The 19037-nt window shown below is 36.5% G+C and overlaps 1 protein-coding gene across 2 annotated transcripts in view; it reads left to right on the top strand.

Annotated features, from left to right (window-relative positions):
* The window catches only part of igf2bp1 (insulin-like growth factor 2 mRNA binding protein 1), a 56754-nt gene extending 39379 nt beyond the window's left edge, over nt 1-17375 (top strand). The window contains exons 8-15 of one of the 2 annotated variants that reach the window (XM_087242797.1): nt 2335-2457; nt 3378-3513; nt 5307-5429; nt 5629-5745; nt 6941-7015; nt 7120-7251; nt 10650-10763; nt 10911-17375. In XM_087242797.1, the coding sequence (XP_087098923.1) occupies nt 2335-2457; nt 3378-3513; nt 5307-5429; nt 5629-5745; nt 6941-7015; nt 7120-7251; nt 10650-10763; nt 10911-11060 (970 nt within the window). In that variant the 3' untranslated portion in view covers nt 11061-17375. The remainder of the gene's footprint in view (nt 1-2334; nt 2458-3377; nt 3514-5306; nt 5430-5628; nt 5746-6940; nt 7016-7119; nt 7252-10649; nt 10764-10910) is intronic. The other variant, NM_001076559.3, reaches the window with a different exon arrangement.
* Nucleotides 17376-19037: the final 1662 nt, after the last annotated feature.

Below are 19037 nucleotides of genomic sequence, written 5' to 3'. Positions count from 1 at the left end.
GTAAATGATGAGAGCATTTTAATTTTGGGGTGAACTATGCCTTTAATATGCATCAATTTTGAGTGCTTATGAGACAATAAGCGAATGTAACTTCATGTCTTGATGCTTATATTAGTAAAAATGTACATTCAAAGTAAGCTGTCTGTGAATGACACTATAAAGTGAGAGCTGATGGACCATTTTTCTGCTCCACTTAACAATTTTAATTTCATTTCATTCTACTAAAACATCAGGTTTGTTTTATATGTCAGTTAATGTTATCCCAATTGTACATAACTTTCCAGTTTTTACTTTGATCAAATATTTACATGTCCTCTCGATTGATTCAGAAAAAGGTCTACAGTGCCCATTCCCTTTTCAATTGAATTTGACTTTGTAGTTCATTCGGAATTTAATAGAAATCAGTTGTTTGCATGAAGTAGGGCTGCACAATATATCGATTCAGCATAGATATCGCAATGTGTCGGCACTAGTCACAGCGCAGGAAAAGAAATTATGAATTTGGATTATAGTTGATCATCAGAACAGTTGAGAAAAAGACATTTAAATGTCTTTTTTTTAATTAGTTTTTTATTAAGGATTTTCAAATAGTACAAACAAACAAACCATCCCCAAGCGTTGCAAATTAAATAAAAAATTTACAGATGTATTTTTTTTTTTATTAATAATAATAATTACTTTAATTAAAACAAAACAAAAGAAGTCAGAACTCTCTCAAAATAAAGGTTTCAAAGTTTATGTAGAAAGGTTTGGAGAGGTTCTCAAAGTCTCCTGAATTTGTCCTGTTTGTGGTTGAGGTCACAGGTTAATTTTTCCAAAGAAAGAAAGAAGGACAACTGTGAAATCCACATGAAAATACCTGGAAGACCATTTTAGTAATATATATTTCTTAGCCAGAAATGTAAGAGTTGTAAACAGGGGTTTGGGTCAAAAAGGTAATGAGAAATGTCATTTAACAAAAAAAGTGAGGGGGAGAAAATAACACGTTTTATTTCAACTTCATTTCAAGCATTAGGTGGAAAATAATACATTTGTAACTTAAATGAGTCATTTTACTAAATTACTACAATGAAGACTAACAAAGTGTTACGTTAACTACATTTCATTCTTTAATATCTGTACCTGAATACTGGTTGACTACTTTTATTTAACTTTTTTCCTTTGCAATTTGTTTATTATTTGTTTATACATGATTCATGCCCTTACAAAATCGATCAATATGAATTAGAGTATAAATTAATATAATCAATATATATTAATAATTTAGTTCCAAATTGAGCTGTTCAAGCCATGTGGTGAAATAGTTTTCATATTAATTAGCCCCCCTGTTTATTTTTTTCCCCAATTTCTGTTTTACGGAGAGAAGATTTCTACGACACATTTCTAAACATAACAGTTTTAATAACTCATCTCTAATAAATGATTTATTTTATCTTTGCCATGATGACAGTAAATAATAAATGGCTAGATATTTTTTCAAGACACTTCTATACTGCTTAAAGTGACATTTAAAGGCTTAACTAGATTAGGTTAACTTGGCAGGTTAGGGTAAATAGGCAAGTCATCGTATAACGATGGTTTGTTCTGTAGACTATTGAAAAAATATAGCTTAAAGGGGCTAAAAATTTTGACCTTGAATTGTTTTTTTTGTTGTAAATGTAAATGTAAAGCTTTTATGCTTTTATTCTAGCCGAAATAAAACAAGAAAACAAATAGTATCAGACATACTGTGAAATGTCATTGCTCTGTTAAAACATCATTTGGGAAATGTTTAAAAAAAATAATAATTCAAAGGGCGGCTAATAATTCTGACTTTAACTGTATATGACATAAAAACAAAATATCACAATGTCAGTTTTTTCCAATATCATGCAGCCCTAGTATGAAGGCTTATAGTCAGATCAAGATGTTAAGTCTGATCTTTAAACATATTTAATATAATGATAAGCAAACATTTTAAAACACATTTGTTATAGTTATGATTGGTAGAAACTTAAATTTTAGTAATTTACTCCTCAGTTACTAAAGGCTGACTAAAGCTTTAAACATTTTATAAAAAGACGTTACTTAAATGAACACTGTTGATTTGAGCCTTCTATTCACAAATCTTTCTATATCTAAATTCACCAATTTAGAATGATTTCTGATTGGAATTATAGAAAGATAATGTCACACTCTGCACTGAAGTTATCAACCACAAGAATGAAGTACATTTTCAAATATGCTTGAATAGAATTTTTTTTTTATGTGTGGTCTTGTTGCACAGCAGTGACCCCAAACTTTTTGCTGTTGTTTACAGCTCAGTATTAACAGACCTTTTTTTATTTCCTACAGTGCTGATGAGGTTCCTCTGAAAGTTCTCGCTCACAACAACTTTGTTGGCCGTTTGATTGGAAAAGAGGGACGCAACTTGAAGAAAGTGGAGCAAGACACTGATACCAAGATCACAATTTCACCGTAAGCAAGCAATGAAAGCACAAATTCCACCCGTAACCTTTTATTTACACTGTGTTCTTAAAGGGATAGTTCACACAAAATGAAAATGATCTTATTGTTTACTCATCCTTCATTTGCACTAAACCTTTTTGTGTTTGTATGCTTTTTTGTATGCTTTTTCCTACTATGCATGCTGATGGGTCCCAGTAACCACCATTACACAGTATTTTGTGTTCAACAGAAGCAACTATTAAAAATAGTTATATTTAAAATGTTTACACAAGTTCTGCATATTTTGTATATTTTGCCATATATTTTCTGTTTCCTGCCATTTTTTTGATATATATATATATATATATTAGTATGGCTTATATATAAAGTACAGCTTAGTCCCTTTATTAATCTGGGGTGGCCACAGTGGAATGAACCCCCAACTTATTCAGCATATGTTGTGTGCAGTGGATGCCCTTCCAGCTGCAGTCCTTCACTGGGAAACACCCATACGCTCCCATTCTCACACACTAGACAATTTAGCTTACCCAATTCACTTATAGCACATGACCATGCGAACACGGGGAGAACATGCAAACTCCATACAGAAACGCTAACTGACCCAACCGGGGCTCGCACCAGCGACCTTCTTGCTTTGAGGCGATCATGCTACTCACTGCGCCACCATGACGCCCCTATATATTTCAATACAAGGAAAGAAAGTCACATGTAACTTTTCAGAAAATCTCTATTTGATGTCTAAAACATACATATAGCACACCATTCGAGCAAGGAACAAAGTTACAACACATATTTAATAGTATATGTTTTTACCATATGGGTTAAATTAAAACCATACCAGGGAGGGAGAGTAAATGAGGAGGTAGCTTTCAATTTTGAGTGAACTATCACTTTAACATAATTAAACATGCCACAAATCTGAATTGCAGACTGCAGGATCTGACCCTTTATAACCCAGAGAGGACCATTACAGTGAAGGGCTCCATTGAAGCCTGTTGTCTGGCTGAACAAGAGATCATGAAGAAAGTGCGAGAGGCTTATGACAATGACATCGCTGCTATGAATGTGAGTTTGTGTGAGACAGTTACTTGGAAAGTTCACCTGTTAATTCTTGCATCATTGTTTACAGGCACTCTATCAGATGCTGAAAGTAAACCGTGCAGATATAGCTTAACCTATAGCTTAATATAACCTGTGCTTTAATATTACAAACAAATCAGGATTCTAATCTTTTTCTCTGTGTGCAAATCTTAGATGGTCAGATAGTGATTCATCTTTTATGATTCATTAAAATACTGCTGGCAGAAATGCTATGAGGATGGAGAATGTAGTGTGCAGTGTTTTAGTACCTTAGCTTAACCCTTTTATTATGGGTCAGTTTGGATTGGGAAGATATGAAGAGTTCAGATGCAAAAGCCTCTAAATGCAGTCTGAAATTTTCCTCTTAAATGAGGATTTTAATCAGGCTCTTGTGTGTATGTTCAGTAATATCAATTTTATGGCAAAGAATAAGTCCGTTTCCTGGTCTTGAAAGTAAAAGATCTCGACATAAAGGAGGAAAAAGTGAAAAAGGTTAGTTTTTTTTTATGGAAATTTCAGATGGCACTTAGAGGTTTTTTCATCTGAACTCTTCATATGTTCTTGCCAATTGAGCGATACTGAGGAATACAAGCTACATTTCTAGTTTTAAGGATGGATGACTTTCCCCTTTGATTAGATAACATTAAGTATTATTGTCCTTCAGCTTAGTTACTTTTTTATCAAGGGTCACCGCAGCGGAATAAACGGCCAATTATTACAGCATATGTTTTATGCAGCGGATGCCCTTCCAGCTGCAACTCGGTACTGGGAAACACCCATACACTCTTACATTCATACACGCACACTAAAGCCAATTTTGGTTACTCGATTCACCTATACTGCATGTCATTTGGCTGTGAAACCCACGCGAACATGGAAAGAACATGCAAACTCTACACAGAAATGTCAACTGATCCAGCCGGGACTCCAAACCAACGACCTTCTTGTTGTGAGGTGACAGTGCTAACCACTGAGCCACAAATTAACAAAATCTAAGGTTTTTCTTTAAAGTTCAAATAGCAGTACGTTTTTCTATTCCTGAACTGTCACCTTTGGCATATATTAATAAGTCAATGAACTTTAATAATAGACCTCTTATTGTCTGTATAAAAATAACATGATGCTGCTGTTTTATGCAATTAAGTAATTTTATTACAATTTGGCTCCAGGTCACAAGTGCAAGTTGTCATTTTAATCCCCTCTACAGAATAACTGTTTATTCTGTAAATCTATATCCATTAATTTTAATGTATTGGCTGTCCTCAGTGGTTTTGCATCTTTTGAGGAAAATATTGTAAATCTAAAATATTTCTAAAATGTGTTTTCAACATGTAATTCTTCATTTATGATTATGCATTGCACAAATTAGGTTTACAATAAGGTGTACATTTTTATTAATTCAAGTGTCACATTGCTGTACTCTTTGAGTTTCCTGAAAGAATGCAATGAAAAAGAAAGCTACCATATCATTTATGATATTCCCAATTTTGGTCATTTGTGAGCAGTATTATGTTTAATTATGTATTATGTTTGCTGTTTTCACCTGAGTTTTGTTTTTCAGAGTTTTATAAAACTCAGAACAACATCAAGAATTATAATTAGCGTAATGTATGAGTAAAATGTGTGATACGATTATAGAGCTTTCTTAAACACCTGCATTATCAATTCAGACAAGTAGAGGCTTAGACCTGGAAACGATATTTCTTGCATCATAATTGAGAAAACCCATAAACATGACTTAAATTTTTAATCTGAACCTACATTCTCTCTGCATCCAGCAACAAACTCATCTGATCCCAGGACTAAATCTTGGAGCCATCGGCCTCTTTCCACCATCCTCTGCCATGCCGCCTCCTGCCCTCGGAAACTCTGTGCCTGGTCCCCCTTATGGCCCTATGGGGGTATGACACATTTTGTCCTTTTCATCATTTGATAAAATCATCCTGGCATACTGATACTGGCATCACACAAAATAGGCCTCTGTGGCATGTATATGTTATAATGGTTTGATAATACAGTTCTTTTGGTGGCTTTTACCATTCATTGTGGTGTGATGATTTAAACTAATTTGCAAACTCTGTGTTTTGTGTTTCTCCACAGGCCTCCGAACAGGAGACTGTCCATGTGTACATCCCAGCTCAAGCTGTAGGGGCTCTTATTGGCAAGAAGGGACAGCATATCAAGCAGCTCAGCCGTTTTGCCGGAGCTTCCATTAAGGTAACTTGTATGAAAATGCATTGTGGGCAATTTGTTTGCATTGCCCTCTGTAGAATGATATTTGAAGGGAAAGTTCACGCAAACATGAAAATATACTCGCCCTCAAGTAGTCCCAAACCTGTCTGATTTTCTTTGCTCTGTTGAACACAAAAGAAGATATTTTGAAGAAAGCTGAAAACTGTTGACTTCCACTTCCAAAAACAAATACTATGGAAGTCAATGGTTACAGGTTTCCAGCTTTCATTAAAATATCTTCTTTTTTGAACAAAATTCAAACCGGTCTGGAACAGGTGAAGAGACGCTAAATGATGATAGGTTTTTCCATTTTGGCTGAATGAACCTATATGAATGTAAAAAAGAATTGTTCAACTAAAAGTTTAAAATCAAAACAGACTCTTGTGCTATTGCTCTGTTAGGACAGCTTATTTGAATAATTTTTGGGGGTTGTTTTTTTTATGAATTTGAAATATATAACTCAGACTTACAAAGGTTGGAATTATTACAGAAATACAGTAAAAACTAGTAATGTTGCAAATTATTGCAGCTCAATAAAAAAAACACTTATTCCTTATTTTCAGGAGCATTACTTTATTCTCCAGTGTAAAATGATCCTTCAGCAATAATTTTAATATGCTGATTTTTTGTTAAAGCAATATTTATTATTAAAACTGTGTTAAAACTATATATATATATATATTTTTTTTTTTGTCTGGGTAAAAAACTAAAATTTTTTTCCCTTTGAACGCGATATATTTTATTTTGAGAAACATTTCAAGTATTTTGGAGCAGTAAACAGACTAAGTAATTCAAATGAATAATTGCTTTTTGCTGTCTTCATTGTGATTTCTTTACAATTTAAAACCGCATTTTTGGATATCTTTTCTGCTGGAGATACTTTTGTCCTAAAATTTTTTTTTTTTTAATGTAAATAAAAAAATCTTACATGTGCCGTAGAAACAGTAAACCAGAAAATTTAGGTGGTTTTAAAACCTTGACTTTTCCAAACCGATGTAAACCTTGAAGACGGTTATCGTCCTATCTAGTCACATTTTTTTAGCGTAAATATTCGATCAAATATTGTGCCAATATGTCATTTAAAATTTTGAAGTTTCTTTCTTCTTTCTTAAATATTGTTTCTTTCTCCTGGCTGTGTCAAGATGATTTCATGAACATCTCCAATGTATTTCTTCCTCAGATTGCACCAGCAGAGGCTCCAGACTCAAAAATGCGAATGGTCATTGTGACAGGACCACCTGAGGCCCAATTCAAGGTTTGCATGGATGCATTCTTTGCAAACTCATTTCAGAAACCACTTGAGATGTGTTTGTCCTGCATTCAGTGGATGTACAACATTTAAAGAGCTTTATGTTTTAGGCTCAAGGCAGAATATACGGTAAACTGAAGGAGGAAAACTTCTTTGGGCCCAAAGAGGAGGTGAAGCTGGAGACACACATCAAAGTAGCAGCTGCAGCAGCAGGAAGAGTCATCGGAAAGGGCGGGAAAACCGTAAGCTGAATTTCATTAACAGATTTCCAAAAGATGTCAGATGACAGCAACTGTTCCTTTTTCAAACCATCCTAAAGTTTTCTTGTTAAAATTAAATTTAGACATTATTGCAGGAAAATGTGATTATTAGGGGCAAAATATATGGGTAGCAGTATTAGTCATTCATTATTCATTTACTTTACGACTTAGTCTCTTTTATTAATCTGGGGTCGCCACTGCGGAATAAACTACCAACTTATCCAGCTATTTTTTTATGCAGCGGATGCCTTTCCAGCTGCAACCTATCCCTGAGAAACATCCACACACACTCATTTACACCCATACATTACGGACAATTTAGCCTACCCAATTCACCTATACCGCATGTCTTTGGACTGGGGGAAACCGGAGAACCCAGAAGAAACCCACACAAACATAGGGAGAACATGCAAACTCCAAACAGAAATGCCAACTAACCCAGCCAAGGTGCAAACCAGTGACCTTCTTGCTGTGAGGCGACAGCACTACCTGCTGTGCCACTGCATCGCCGAGTATCAGTCTGAATAAAAATTATTTAAATTTTAAAATTAAATAAGTAACATTTAATTAATCAGTAATTCTAGTTAGTATTAGTTTTGTCCATAACATTGGAAGCAACTATGGAGTTTTTCTTAAAAGCATTGTTTTTAAATACAAGTTTTCTTATGCTCACTAAAGGCTGATTTTTACTTCTGCGTCAAATGCACTCGTCTGCTCCGGCACAGCATTCGCATGGTCGCATAGCCTTCCCTGTGGCTGAGACTGACGCGCACCTCTCATTCATTCATTCATTTTTTTTGGCTTAGTTCCTTTATTAATCTGGGGTCACCACAACAGATTGAACCACCAACTTATCCAGCATATGTTTTACACAGCGGATGCCCATCCAGCCGCAACTCAACACTGGAAAACACCCATACACTACGGCCAATTTAGCTTATTTAATTAACCTAAAGTGTATGTCTTTTACTGTGGTGTAAACCGGAGCACCCGTTGGAAAATCACACGAACACGGGGAGAATACACAAACTCTACACAGAAATGTTGGCTCAAACCAATGACCTTATTGCTGTGAGGCGATCGTGCTACCCACTGAGCCATCATGACATGAATCTCTCAAAAAATGTAACTACACATTGCACCGATGTGTATCGCAAGCTCTGTGATTGATCAGCTTGGTGGCAGTAATGAGTGTGGGTGGTGCTGAGAGCCCCGAGCCCGATGGAGCGAGTGTTTACAAGTGTCTAGTCCTGTGAAGCAGCTCCAGATAGAAACTTTAGTTTTGTGTTTACCTTATGATTAAAGTTACTGCACACCCCCTGTAGTTTTAGCTAATTGTGTATTCATAGATTTATAGATAAATAAATACCCATGTTGTACATTAAGGTAGCATCTAGGAAAATAAAAACACCTGCAAAGGCAAAATATAACCTACTGCTAGCTAGCGTTTATGAAGTGTTATTGCAAGTGTTAGAGCAACGCCAACAGCACGAAGATATAGAAATGCACGGCTACACACAAGGCAGGCGTCGTGGGTCACGTCAATCACTCCACGCAGAAGTATAAACCAGTCTAAAGGCTTAAGAAAGTAATATCGTAAAATAATGAAAATTGTTGAAAAACAGTTGTCGTTTTATTGATATTTCAGTTTGATTGATTTCTTCTTGAGGAATAAATTCCTGTGACTTTTTAGCAGTCATTAGGTTGCTGCTCAAAAGGCATTATGACTGTCAATGTTGAAATATTGCAAATTGAGTTTGTTTATGTGGATTAACTTAATACACAACTTTAAGAATAGATTTGTATATAATAGAAAATAAAAAGGACAGCTTTTATTAAAATGTAAATCTGTTGTAACATTAGATATGCATTTTTACCTTATGTTAAGTTCATGCACTTTAATGCTAATGAATGCATTATAATATACACTCTCGAATCACTGTCAGGTACACCTTACTAGTACTGGGTTAGACTCACTTTTGCCCTCAAAACGGCCTTAATCCTTTGTGGCAAACTGGAAATATTCCTCAGAGATTGTATTCGATATTGACATGATAGCATCACGCAGTCACTGTAGATTTGGTGGCTGCACATCCATGATGCGAATCTACCATTTAACCACATTCCAACAGTATATAAAATGCTGTAGCCCATCTGCCTCAAGGTTCAATCTGTTGTGCATTCGAAGATGCTCATCTGCATTCCTCGGTTGTAATAATTATTTGAGTTACTTACTCTTGCCTTTCTATCAGCTGGGACCAGTCTGGCCATTCTTCTCTGACCTCTTGCATTAACAAGGCATTTGTGCCCACAGAGCTGCCACTCACTGGATATTTTCTTTTTCAGACCATTCTTTGTTAACCCTAGAGATGGTTGTGTTCAAAATCCCAGTATATCACAGTTTCTGAAATAGTAAGACTAGCCCGTCTGGCACCAACAACCATGCCACGTTTAAAGTCACTTAAATCACCTTTCTTCCTATTCTGATGCTCAGTTTTTAACTGAAGAGATCATTTTGACAATGGCTGTTTCTCAATATGCATTCTTCAGCGGTCTTGCGTTCTCGTGCAACGTCATCATCAGCTGCCTAAGTTCTGTTCTAATACTCAAGACCGCAAGTACGGTGGACGCGTAAAACTTCCCGGATGTATTCTTGATATCGAGGATGCACTGATGCATTAGACTTGGCAACCGAACTTGCTCTGGAAGTCCCAGAAGTCATTGCGACTGGAGGTGGGACGCGTAGCATTTTATTTAGATTTATTATTAAGTTCAGAGATTTAACTTATTTACCTCAGGAGTTTCCCTAAATGAAACGGTGAAAGTAAACATCCACATGAACATCTTAATAAAGGAATAAACACATTAAGGGTTGTTTGTTTGCTGAAATTCTTATTAAAATCTGTTTTATTTATACTGTGCAGAGTATATTTCTAATGTTTTTATGCAAAGTATATATTTTGAAAAGGGTAAAAACAATAAATCGTTGTATGAATGCTGCACTGCTTAAATAATTTACAATTTAAAACACGTGAAGGTCATGTGACCATCAAGAAGAATGCTGCGTTTAAATTCTCAAAGGATGCATTCTCTGCCATTGCGGTCTCCTGAGTTCGTTCTTTCGAGGACACCTGGCAAGACAGCTCTCCGCAAGATCGCAAGTCCGTTCTCTGCGTACTTGGAATTGAGAAACAGCCTCTGTCTACATGCCAAAATGCATTGAGTTGGTGTCATGGAATTGGCTGATTAGACATTTGTGTTAACAAGTGGTTGGACGGGTGTACCTAATAAAGTGGCCGATGAATGTATTTAAGATGAAAACAATTAAAACTTAATAAGAGCATTCTGTTGATAAAATAGTTTTTAACATCCCATTTCAGGTGAATGAACTGCAGAACCTCACCGCTGCTGAAGTCGTGGTTCCCAGAGAACAAACACCTGATGAACACGACCAGGTCATCGTCAAAATTATCGGCCATTTTTACGCAAGTCAGGTGAGATCCTTCTCTAATTAACTATGTGTGAATTAAACTTTAGATAACCAAAGAGTACAGCTGACAACATTTCATTTGGCTCTCTCATTACAATACATGTAATATGCAAACTTGCTAAACTGTTGTTTGTGTGTGTTTCATCTTTAGCTGGCACAGAGGAAGATCCGAGACATTTTGACACAAGTCAAGCAGCAGCAGAAAGGAGGAGGTATGGGAACTCCACAGGGGCCTCATCCGCAGGGCATGACTGAGCTGGGGTCTCCTCAGGGACTGGCACAAGAGCCCAGGAGGAAGTGAGAGATCAGCGCCGCTGCCCAGTCAGACGGACAAATGAGAGGACAAACGAGTGGACTGACTGAGAGAGAGAGTGACACACAGACCCAGCGGTAGACAGGGGAGCTGAGAGGGAATTAAAAAGACAAAAAAGACAAAAAAATAGAGCCTGAGAGAGAGAGAGAGAGGACACGACTTTAGTGAATATGAACAAGAAAAACGTGTGATTTAAATTTTTTTTTAAAGAGAGATAATTAGAAAACAGAGACCAGATGCCAGGCCAGGTGGAGTGACTGAGGATGGCGAGGATGTCCGTCGAAGCGGAGCGCCCTCTGCGGAGAGCTTTTTTACATGGTAGCCGCTTATTAGGAGTAGGGCATAATGATGGTCCCTCAAAATGAGCTGTTTGGGATCCCCAGCCATCAGCAGTCACTTCAGATTTTTTAACTGTGTTTTTTTTAAAGATAGAGATATATGTATAGAAATGTTTATTCAGAGGTATTATTAATGAAATGCAGTGAGGTAGAGATGGAGAGAGAGAGAGCAGAGAGCCAATCACAGTTCTTTGTGGGCGGAGCCACCAGTCAGGTGACTTCTCCCTGTTTTTCAGAGCTGAGGGGAGGGGCCAAAGTTGTTAACACTGCTCTTGAAATCCTTCACGCTTAACTGTGGGGGTGACGAGATGAAAAAAAGATGAAAAAATGAGGTTGTAAATATAATCTTCATGACTTTATGTTTAGATGCTGCACGTCAACGTTGCCAATCAACTACGCAGCTTGAGAGGGTCGTGCCACTTTTTTGTTTTGGAGACTTCTTTCTATTTAGGCTGTGTGCTGTTTGGCTGGTGGGACGTGCGGCGAGAGTTCAGTAAGTGTGTGGGCTAAAGCTGACCTTGCAGTTGTATTGCAGTGGTTCAGCTTTGACGTGTGGAAAACGAACAAATCCCGCCCTAAATCACGCCAGCGATGATCGCTGCAGCGCCTCTCACACTCAAACGGCATATTTTATATATATTATATATATATGATATGTGAGTTAACCTGGCCCCTCATTGCATTAGAGCAGGCAGACATTGGGAAAAATCAGAAAACAAGAATCTTTTAGAAAGCAATTTCTTGTTAGGAATGTGTGATTTTAAGAAGCAATCGTCATTTATAAACCTGGCCTTCAGATGAACTGTTCTGCATTCTTCCTGAGAATAAATGTGCTGCTAAATATGCAGCAATAGAATCACGTGAGGACGGTTGTCCTGAATGCCAGGTTTGAATGATAGACCTGTTGGTCAAAGGAGAAGAACTGGTGACAGTACAGTGGTCTCTGTGCTCTCTCTCGCCCACTTTGTTCGATATTTGCCGATGAGGTTGCCAGAGTGCTGGCCTTTCTCACTGAACCTAGAACAGATTAGATAAAAATGAAATTAAGAAAAACAAAAAACCTACCTCAGGGTATTGTTACCTCAGTATTCCTAATTTCTTTTTTCTTTTAAATTCTTTTTTTTTCTTTCTTTTTTTGTGCTTGCTGGTGTTTTATATAAAAGCTGATAGTCTTGAATATTTTATTTTTTTAAGGAAGAAATATTTTTATTTTTTTCCTTTATTTTCCTTTTTGGTATGACTGTATGCGTGAGTGTAACTGAGGGGATTTCCTCACCTGAGCTCAGAAGGACTTCCAGATTCATTGTTTAGGCGGTCTTTAGACCAGCCTCTGAGTCCTTGTAGAGCCGCACTTGATATCACTGGTCAATGGGACACAGGACGAATCGTGCCATCTTATTCTGGTGCATAATGAACGCTGCCATACCACAGGATTTAGTATTAGTGTTTGTAATACAAGCTGACGGTAGAAAACTAAAAGTTACTCTTTTGCCAATACTGTGGTGTGATCTTGATCATTCTGCACTGAAGGACGTCATTGGTTAACTTACTTGAAAGGGCTTGAAAAATGAAAGCGTGTAAACTATCTTTAGCCCCAAGACGCTGAATGTGAACTATTTAACATCTTTGTTTTTCTTTTTGTTTGTTACGGATGGAGTCTCGTCCTTCCCCATTGTCCTGTGCAAGTGTGCGCGGTTGCGTTTTCTGATTGAGTTACGTGTTAATTTTTTGTTGTTGTTGTTGTTGGGGAAGTGGTTTGGGTGTTTTAAAAAGGCAGAAACATAGGAAAACACTCTATGCTCTCAGTCTTACTCATTTTTTTAAAAACCGACTGAGAACATACAAGAAAAACGGGAGCCAAAAAAATGCAAAAACTGAAGCATTCACCATCTCTCAAATTGAAAACTGTAAATAATTTGTTCAACAAAGCAATCAGATTTAAAAAAAAATCTTTGTATTTTTTTAGAATAAAATACTAATTGGATAAAGGATGGCAAGACTTTTAACCGTTAAAGATGGATGGACACTGCCAGACCGCATCTTTTCCACGTTCCATTCAGAAGGGTTTGCCAGAATGTTCACATGCTTTAACTGGTCAAGGTCTTTTATTTTGTTTTGTTGTTTTGTTAGATTTTTTTTTGTTTGTTTGAGCTTCCCCTTTTTCACACTAGATGGCAGTCTTCTGTTTTCTGCTTGAGGACTGAACTTGTCAACATCTCACATACTGCTCTTCAGGCGAGAATGAAGTTATCTGTCCTGTTCCAGCCCATAGATTTCTGTCAAACGCACTCACACACACTTCTGCTCTGTTCAGACTGCAGCAGCCTTTTGTTTTTACGTCTTCTTTTTTTCTTTTTTGACAGCAAGCTTGACATCTGGTTGCTAACTGTTTCATCAATAAAAGACAAAAAATATGTGAGCGAGAAATATTAACATAACCGCAGATCTCCGAGAACTAACATAGTTGTGACAAAGCGAAATAGTAGGTATGTTATTGTAATTGCATTTTGTTTTTCATTATTTTGTCTATTTTAGGATTATCCTTTGGGTGAAAGCGATGAGAGGGATGGTATCAGTGGATGGGTGGACATTTTGTAAAGATCCCAAGGTTTTAGATGTGTCCCCTTCCTCTTTTTTTCCCCCCCATGGTGTTCTTACCTTTCATCCCTTGACACCACTCGCTTCCTTCATCCACTTGTTTTTATTATTTTTTTTTGGCGATAGTATCTGAGACATTAGCTTTGGCGAGCAACGTGTCGTTTCAGTTCTGGAATAGAACGCCCTCTCTCACGCTGGCCTCGTTTGTGACCGTTTTTTCTGTTTAGTTCAGTCGTTTGATGTTGAAATTTCTTTGCAATTTTGTTTTTCTCTTTATCAGATCGTCTCCATTTATTTAGTTTAGTTTCTCCTCGATCAGAGTTCTTTATGCACAGACACCTCTTACACTGCTACGAGTGAAATACTAACACTTCACGTAATACCTGTGCCAAACCGGGGTTCTCTTTATGTTTTGTTGATGTACTCCAGGATAAAGGAACTAACTGCGACTGCACAGTCAGGAACGGATGCATTGCCTATATGCACGCTCCCCTGTGAGTTGGCCTCCTGTTTGGCACTTTTCGCTTTTCATTTCAATATATCGAGGCCCTCCATGCTTTGTCAGTGGTGAGGGCTTGAACAAAACAGTACAACCATTTCATTAGCATACTTGAGCTTTTCGGAAAGAGATAGTATGTTGTTTACTTATGCAATTTTGTGACAAGTCACATAAACGGTGTTTGTCGCACGGACTGTTAAGTGTCCACTGGGAAAAGTTGCATTGCAGTGCGTAGATCTACATGTAGACCACAGTATGAAGAGCAGCTTAGCTGGTTGTGGTCATCATCATCATATCGACGTTGCATGCCACTGTTGTATCTCACCATGCTAGATTCTGGCCTCTCCTAAAGGAAAATATTTGGGTGCTACAAATGACGTCTCAAACCTCACATAACTAGGAACGCTACCTCAAGACTTAGCCATAAGATTGTTTTATCAAGCAGACGAGAGCGAAAGTGCATGTTACATTTTTGAGTTTTAATTTATTTTTAGCTTTTAATTTCTCTAGACGTTTGGATAGAAAACTACTCGAGCTTAGAGCGGGGACTCCTTCGGGATGGGGTGACACAACAGGGAATGGATGTTGTGGTATGATGGCTTGCACAGGAGGAGGAAGGTTGAAGAACCCGTGAAATGATGCTAAACTAAAATTCTCTCCACGTCGTGATTTACTGTGCATTCAGGTCATGGCAGGAGTGTTGTATTTATGAGTTAGACTGGTGTGAATGCCAGCACAACGTTGTATTTACAAGTAGGAATCTCATGAAAAGACAATGAAATATAGTTTTGGAACTCTCTCAGAAATATGGGTACAAGAGCTATCACTCAGGCAGTACCTTTTCAAAAAGTCCATATTTGTATCTGAAGGGTCCATATAGGTACCTCAAAGGTACATTTGGGTACTAATATGTACCTTGAGGTACTACTGCAGACTCTATTGGTATAAATATGTATCTTTTGAAAAGGTAAAGGCCCAGCGAATGCTCCCGTACCTTCATTTCTGAGAGTGTATGAAAAATGAAACGACGTTCCCTGTCTCTTTAGCACAGTTTTTTGGGGTAAACTACCTCTTTAAGCCCTGTCACTGGGGTGGTACCTTTTAAAAAGATACAAATTTTTAAGTAAAAGGTCCATATTAATACCTCAACGGTACATATTAGTACCTAAGAAGTACAAAAGTGTTCCTCTTAAAATTTGTAGGTACTAATAAATACTTTTGAGGTACCGATATGGACCTTTTCAGTACAAATGTATACCTTTTGAAAAGGTATCACCCGTGACAACTTGCATACCTTTATTTCTGAGAGTAGATGAGCACACAATGGCCTTTAATTAATCATGCAGCCCTTTTAAACATAACACCTTAATGATTCAATGGCAGTCAGTTGGTACAGTCAAAGTTTTCAGAAAATCCCCAATTTTAATAGTGGTTATAAGTTTGTAAGAGGGATTAAACGTAGTCGGATTCCTGAAATTACAGTAACATAGCTGTTGCTGTAAACAACCATTTAATTTAATGTAAAAAATGTTCTTTCCACCCAGTTTGGAAACTCTTGACGCTTCCCAATTGTAAATGCAACTCTTGATGCTATGCTTCTCCAATTTCTGACAAGGAAACCTATATTTACAACAACTCTGATTGCACATGAAGGCAGCATTGAACGGCCCTGACTATTATGAAACTAATGGCACAAACGTATCCAGGCCAGCATTGGTAGGGTGACTAACGATACCTCTGTAAAGATGAACACACATTTGTGCCTGTTGCACTCCTTCATCTATGTCCTTTCCCACCTTGATGGCACCACACTACCTCCACGCCATGCAGCCTTGACCCCACAAGTACCATCCTCCCCATTTAGAAGCTGCTGATTTTGAAACCGGTCTCACTTTTTTGGGGGTGAATCTAGATTTAAGTTGGCAATAAATCGGCACTTTCTGCCCTAAGCTTCTACTAACATCTTGTCCTCAACTTGTAGTCCCATTTTTTGACTTAACGGCCTGAATCAAGAGGCATGACACCTATAATCATGTATTTTCAATTTTTTCTTTTCTTTTTTTGTTGATCTACCTCTTAGAATAAAGACAAACCGATAGAACAGATCGTAAAACTAAAAAAGGACACAAAAAGTTACAATGTTAAGCTAAATGAATCAATAATATTATATTAATAATAACAATAATAACAATGACTTAAGCATCTGGGTAGCAGCATCTCCATATACTGTAGTGAATAGATCTTTTACTTCCAAAGATGATGATGATTTTTCTCTTCTGTTGTTTTGAAATTGTTCACGTGAATTTGGTAATGGGTTAAATGGAAATGCGGGAGGGGGAATAAACGGAAAAACTATGACAATTTCACTATCTGATCTCTCCTTTTTCTCCATTATTATTAAACTGACTTTATTTTAACTTCATCTTTCATTTCGAGTTATATTTCTGATGGCTTTTTAAATATGACATAGGATTGTATTTCTTATGTTTGCAATAGAATCCGCTCTACTTTCTCTGTGAACCGCAACATAATAGTATCTTTTCAGGCCGCACAGAGCAGCATGATGTTGAAATTATTTTCATTTTTATTGTTTCATTTCACCTGTAATGATGCAACAGGAGAGTGAAGGTCCGTTGAATTAAATAGGGCACATTTTTTTTGGAGGATGAGAGAGGAAGGAGACTACCTTTACCAGACTACCTTTATCCCTTCACCCTTCTTACAGCAGGTGCCACAGACATTAACAGGACTTTTTAGCCTCTGCCTGCCTGATTTTTCTTTGATTCTCATCCACAATTGTTTTGAACTCCTTGTAAAAAATACAGAGCATAGATATGAATGTGACAATAAAAGATGAGTAAACCGGTGTATTTGAGTGTGTTCGTCTTTGTTTGAAATGAGATGCATGAACACTAAATTATCTTTAAATAATCTATCCCAAATCAAATTTAATAGCATATTAGTTGCATGTTTAATATAAAACAGTTGATAATGAAACTGAATATGAAGGAAGTTTAAACCGAGAGTTTTTAAAAATGACATTAGGATGTTTAGATAAAATGTTGTTTAAAGCAGTGATGATTTTGTTACTTTTCACAGTTTCATTTTTGAAATTTGCATAATTTTAAATAAACATTTATAACAATTCAATAAAAACATTTATCTCATCTATTTGAAATATTCAATTCATTATTAATAATTCTTTACTGTAAAACCCATTAAGTTAACTTAAACCATGAGGAAACCGATTGCAACAAACCATTTAAGTTCAAAAACCTAATTCCAATGAGTACTGTGAACTTAATCTATTTGAGTAAACAAAGCAATTTGAGTACAGTAAAACCCAATAAATGAAGAGAACTCAAACCAACTGAGTACTGTAAAACCCAATAAGTTAGGCAACTCGAACCGTTTGAGGGAACCAATTGCTACAAACCATTTCAGTCCAAAAACTAATCTATACGAGTACTGTGAACTTCCTCCATTTACGTTAAACTACTTAGTTAGTTGATTGAACATCAATGATGAAAACCTGCTGTTAACAAGCAGAATAACTAAAGAAAGAAACAAACATAAAGCTGACTTTAGTCACAGCCTTAAAAGAAATGAAACGCATTCAATCTCTCAACATTTTAGCAGAGATTCATTAAGAACTCCACAAATGAATGTCTTCTGAAATTATCTAAAAATATAAATTTTCTCACACATCGCCACTGATGTGAACAGTGTGTGCTTAATTGGGCCCTTTGACTTCCTCATGTTTGTTTTTCTTTGGCGTTTGTAACTGTGTGTTATGACAAGTAAACAAAGGGGAAAAAATTAGTTGAAGTCAGAATTATTAGCCCCCCTTTGAATTTTTTTCTTTTTTAAATATTTACCAAAGGATGTTTAACAGAGCAAGGAAATTTTTCACAACATGTCTGATAATGTTTTTTTCTTCTGAAGAAAGTCTTATTTGTTTTATTTTGGCAAGAATAAAAGCAGTTTTTAAGTTTTTAACGACCATTTTAGGGACAAAATTAATATCCCCTTTAAGTTTTTTTTTTTTTTTTTGATATTCTACAGAACAAACCACTGTTATACAATAACTTGCCTAATTTCCCTAACCTAGTTAACCTAATTAACCTAGTTAAGCCTTTAAATGTCACTTTAAGCATTATAGAAGTGTCTTAAGTGTTTTAATCAGTTATTATAAATAAGTTATTCCAAGGTTTAGAAATGTGTCAAAAAAATCTTCTCTCCCTTAAACACAAATTGGGGGGAAAAATAAACAATGGGGCTAATGATTCAGGGGGGCTAACAATTCTGACTTCAACTGCATTTCATGATGGTGTTATCCAGTTTTTCAATAGTGTATGTTTTCCTTCACTTTAGATTATAATGCTGTGGTGCTGCTTTTCACATTGCTGAAAATAATCCCCCTGCTGTCGTACTGAAGGTAACCCAGCAGAGTTTGAAATACATTGAACATCTGAACCATCTTAAACACACAGACATCAAGAATCATTTTTTCAGTAAATCTTGCAAAAG

This window comes from Danio rerio, chromosome 3, assembly GCF_052040795.2.
Source record: "Danio rerio strain M-AB ecotype USA chromosome 3, GRCz13ab, whole genome shotgun sequence".
In the NCBI taxonomy this organism is placed as follows: Eukaryota; Metazoa; Chordata; class Actinopteri; order Cypriniformes; family Danionidae; genus Danio; species Danio rerio.
Note: the sequence above shows the minus strand (reverse complement) of the source record. Positions and strands in the feature narration are given on the sequence as shown.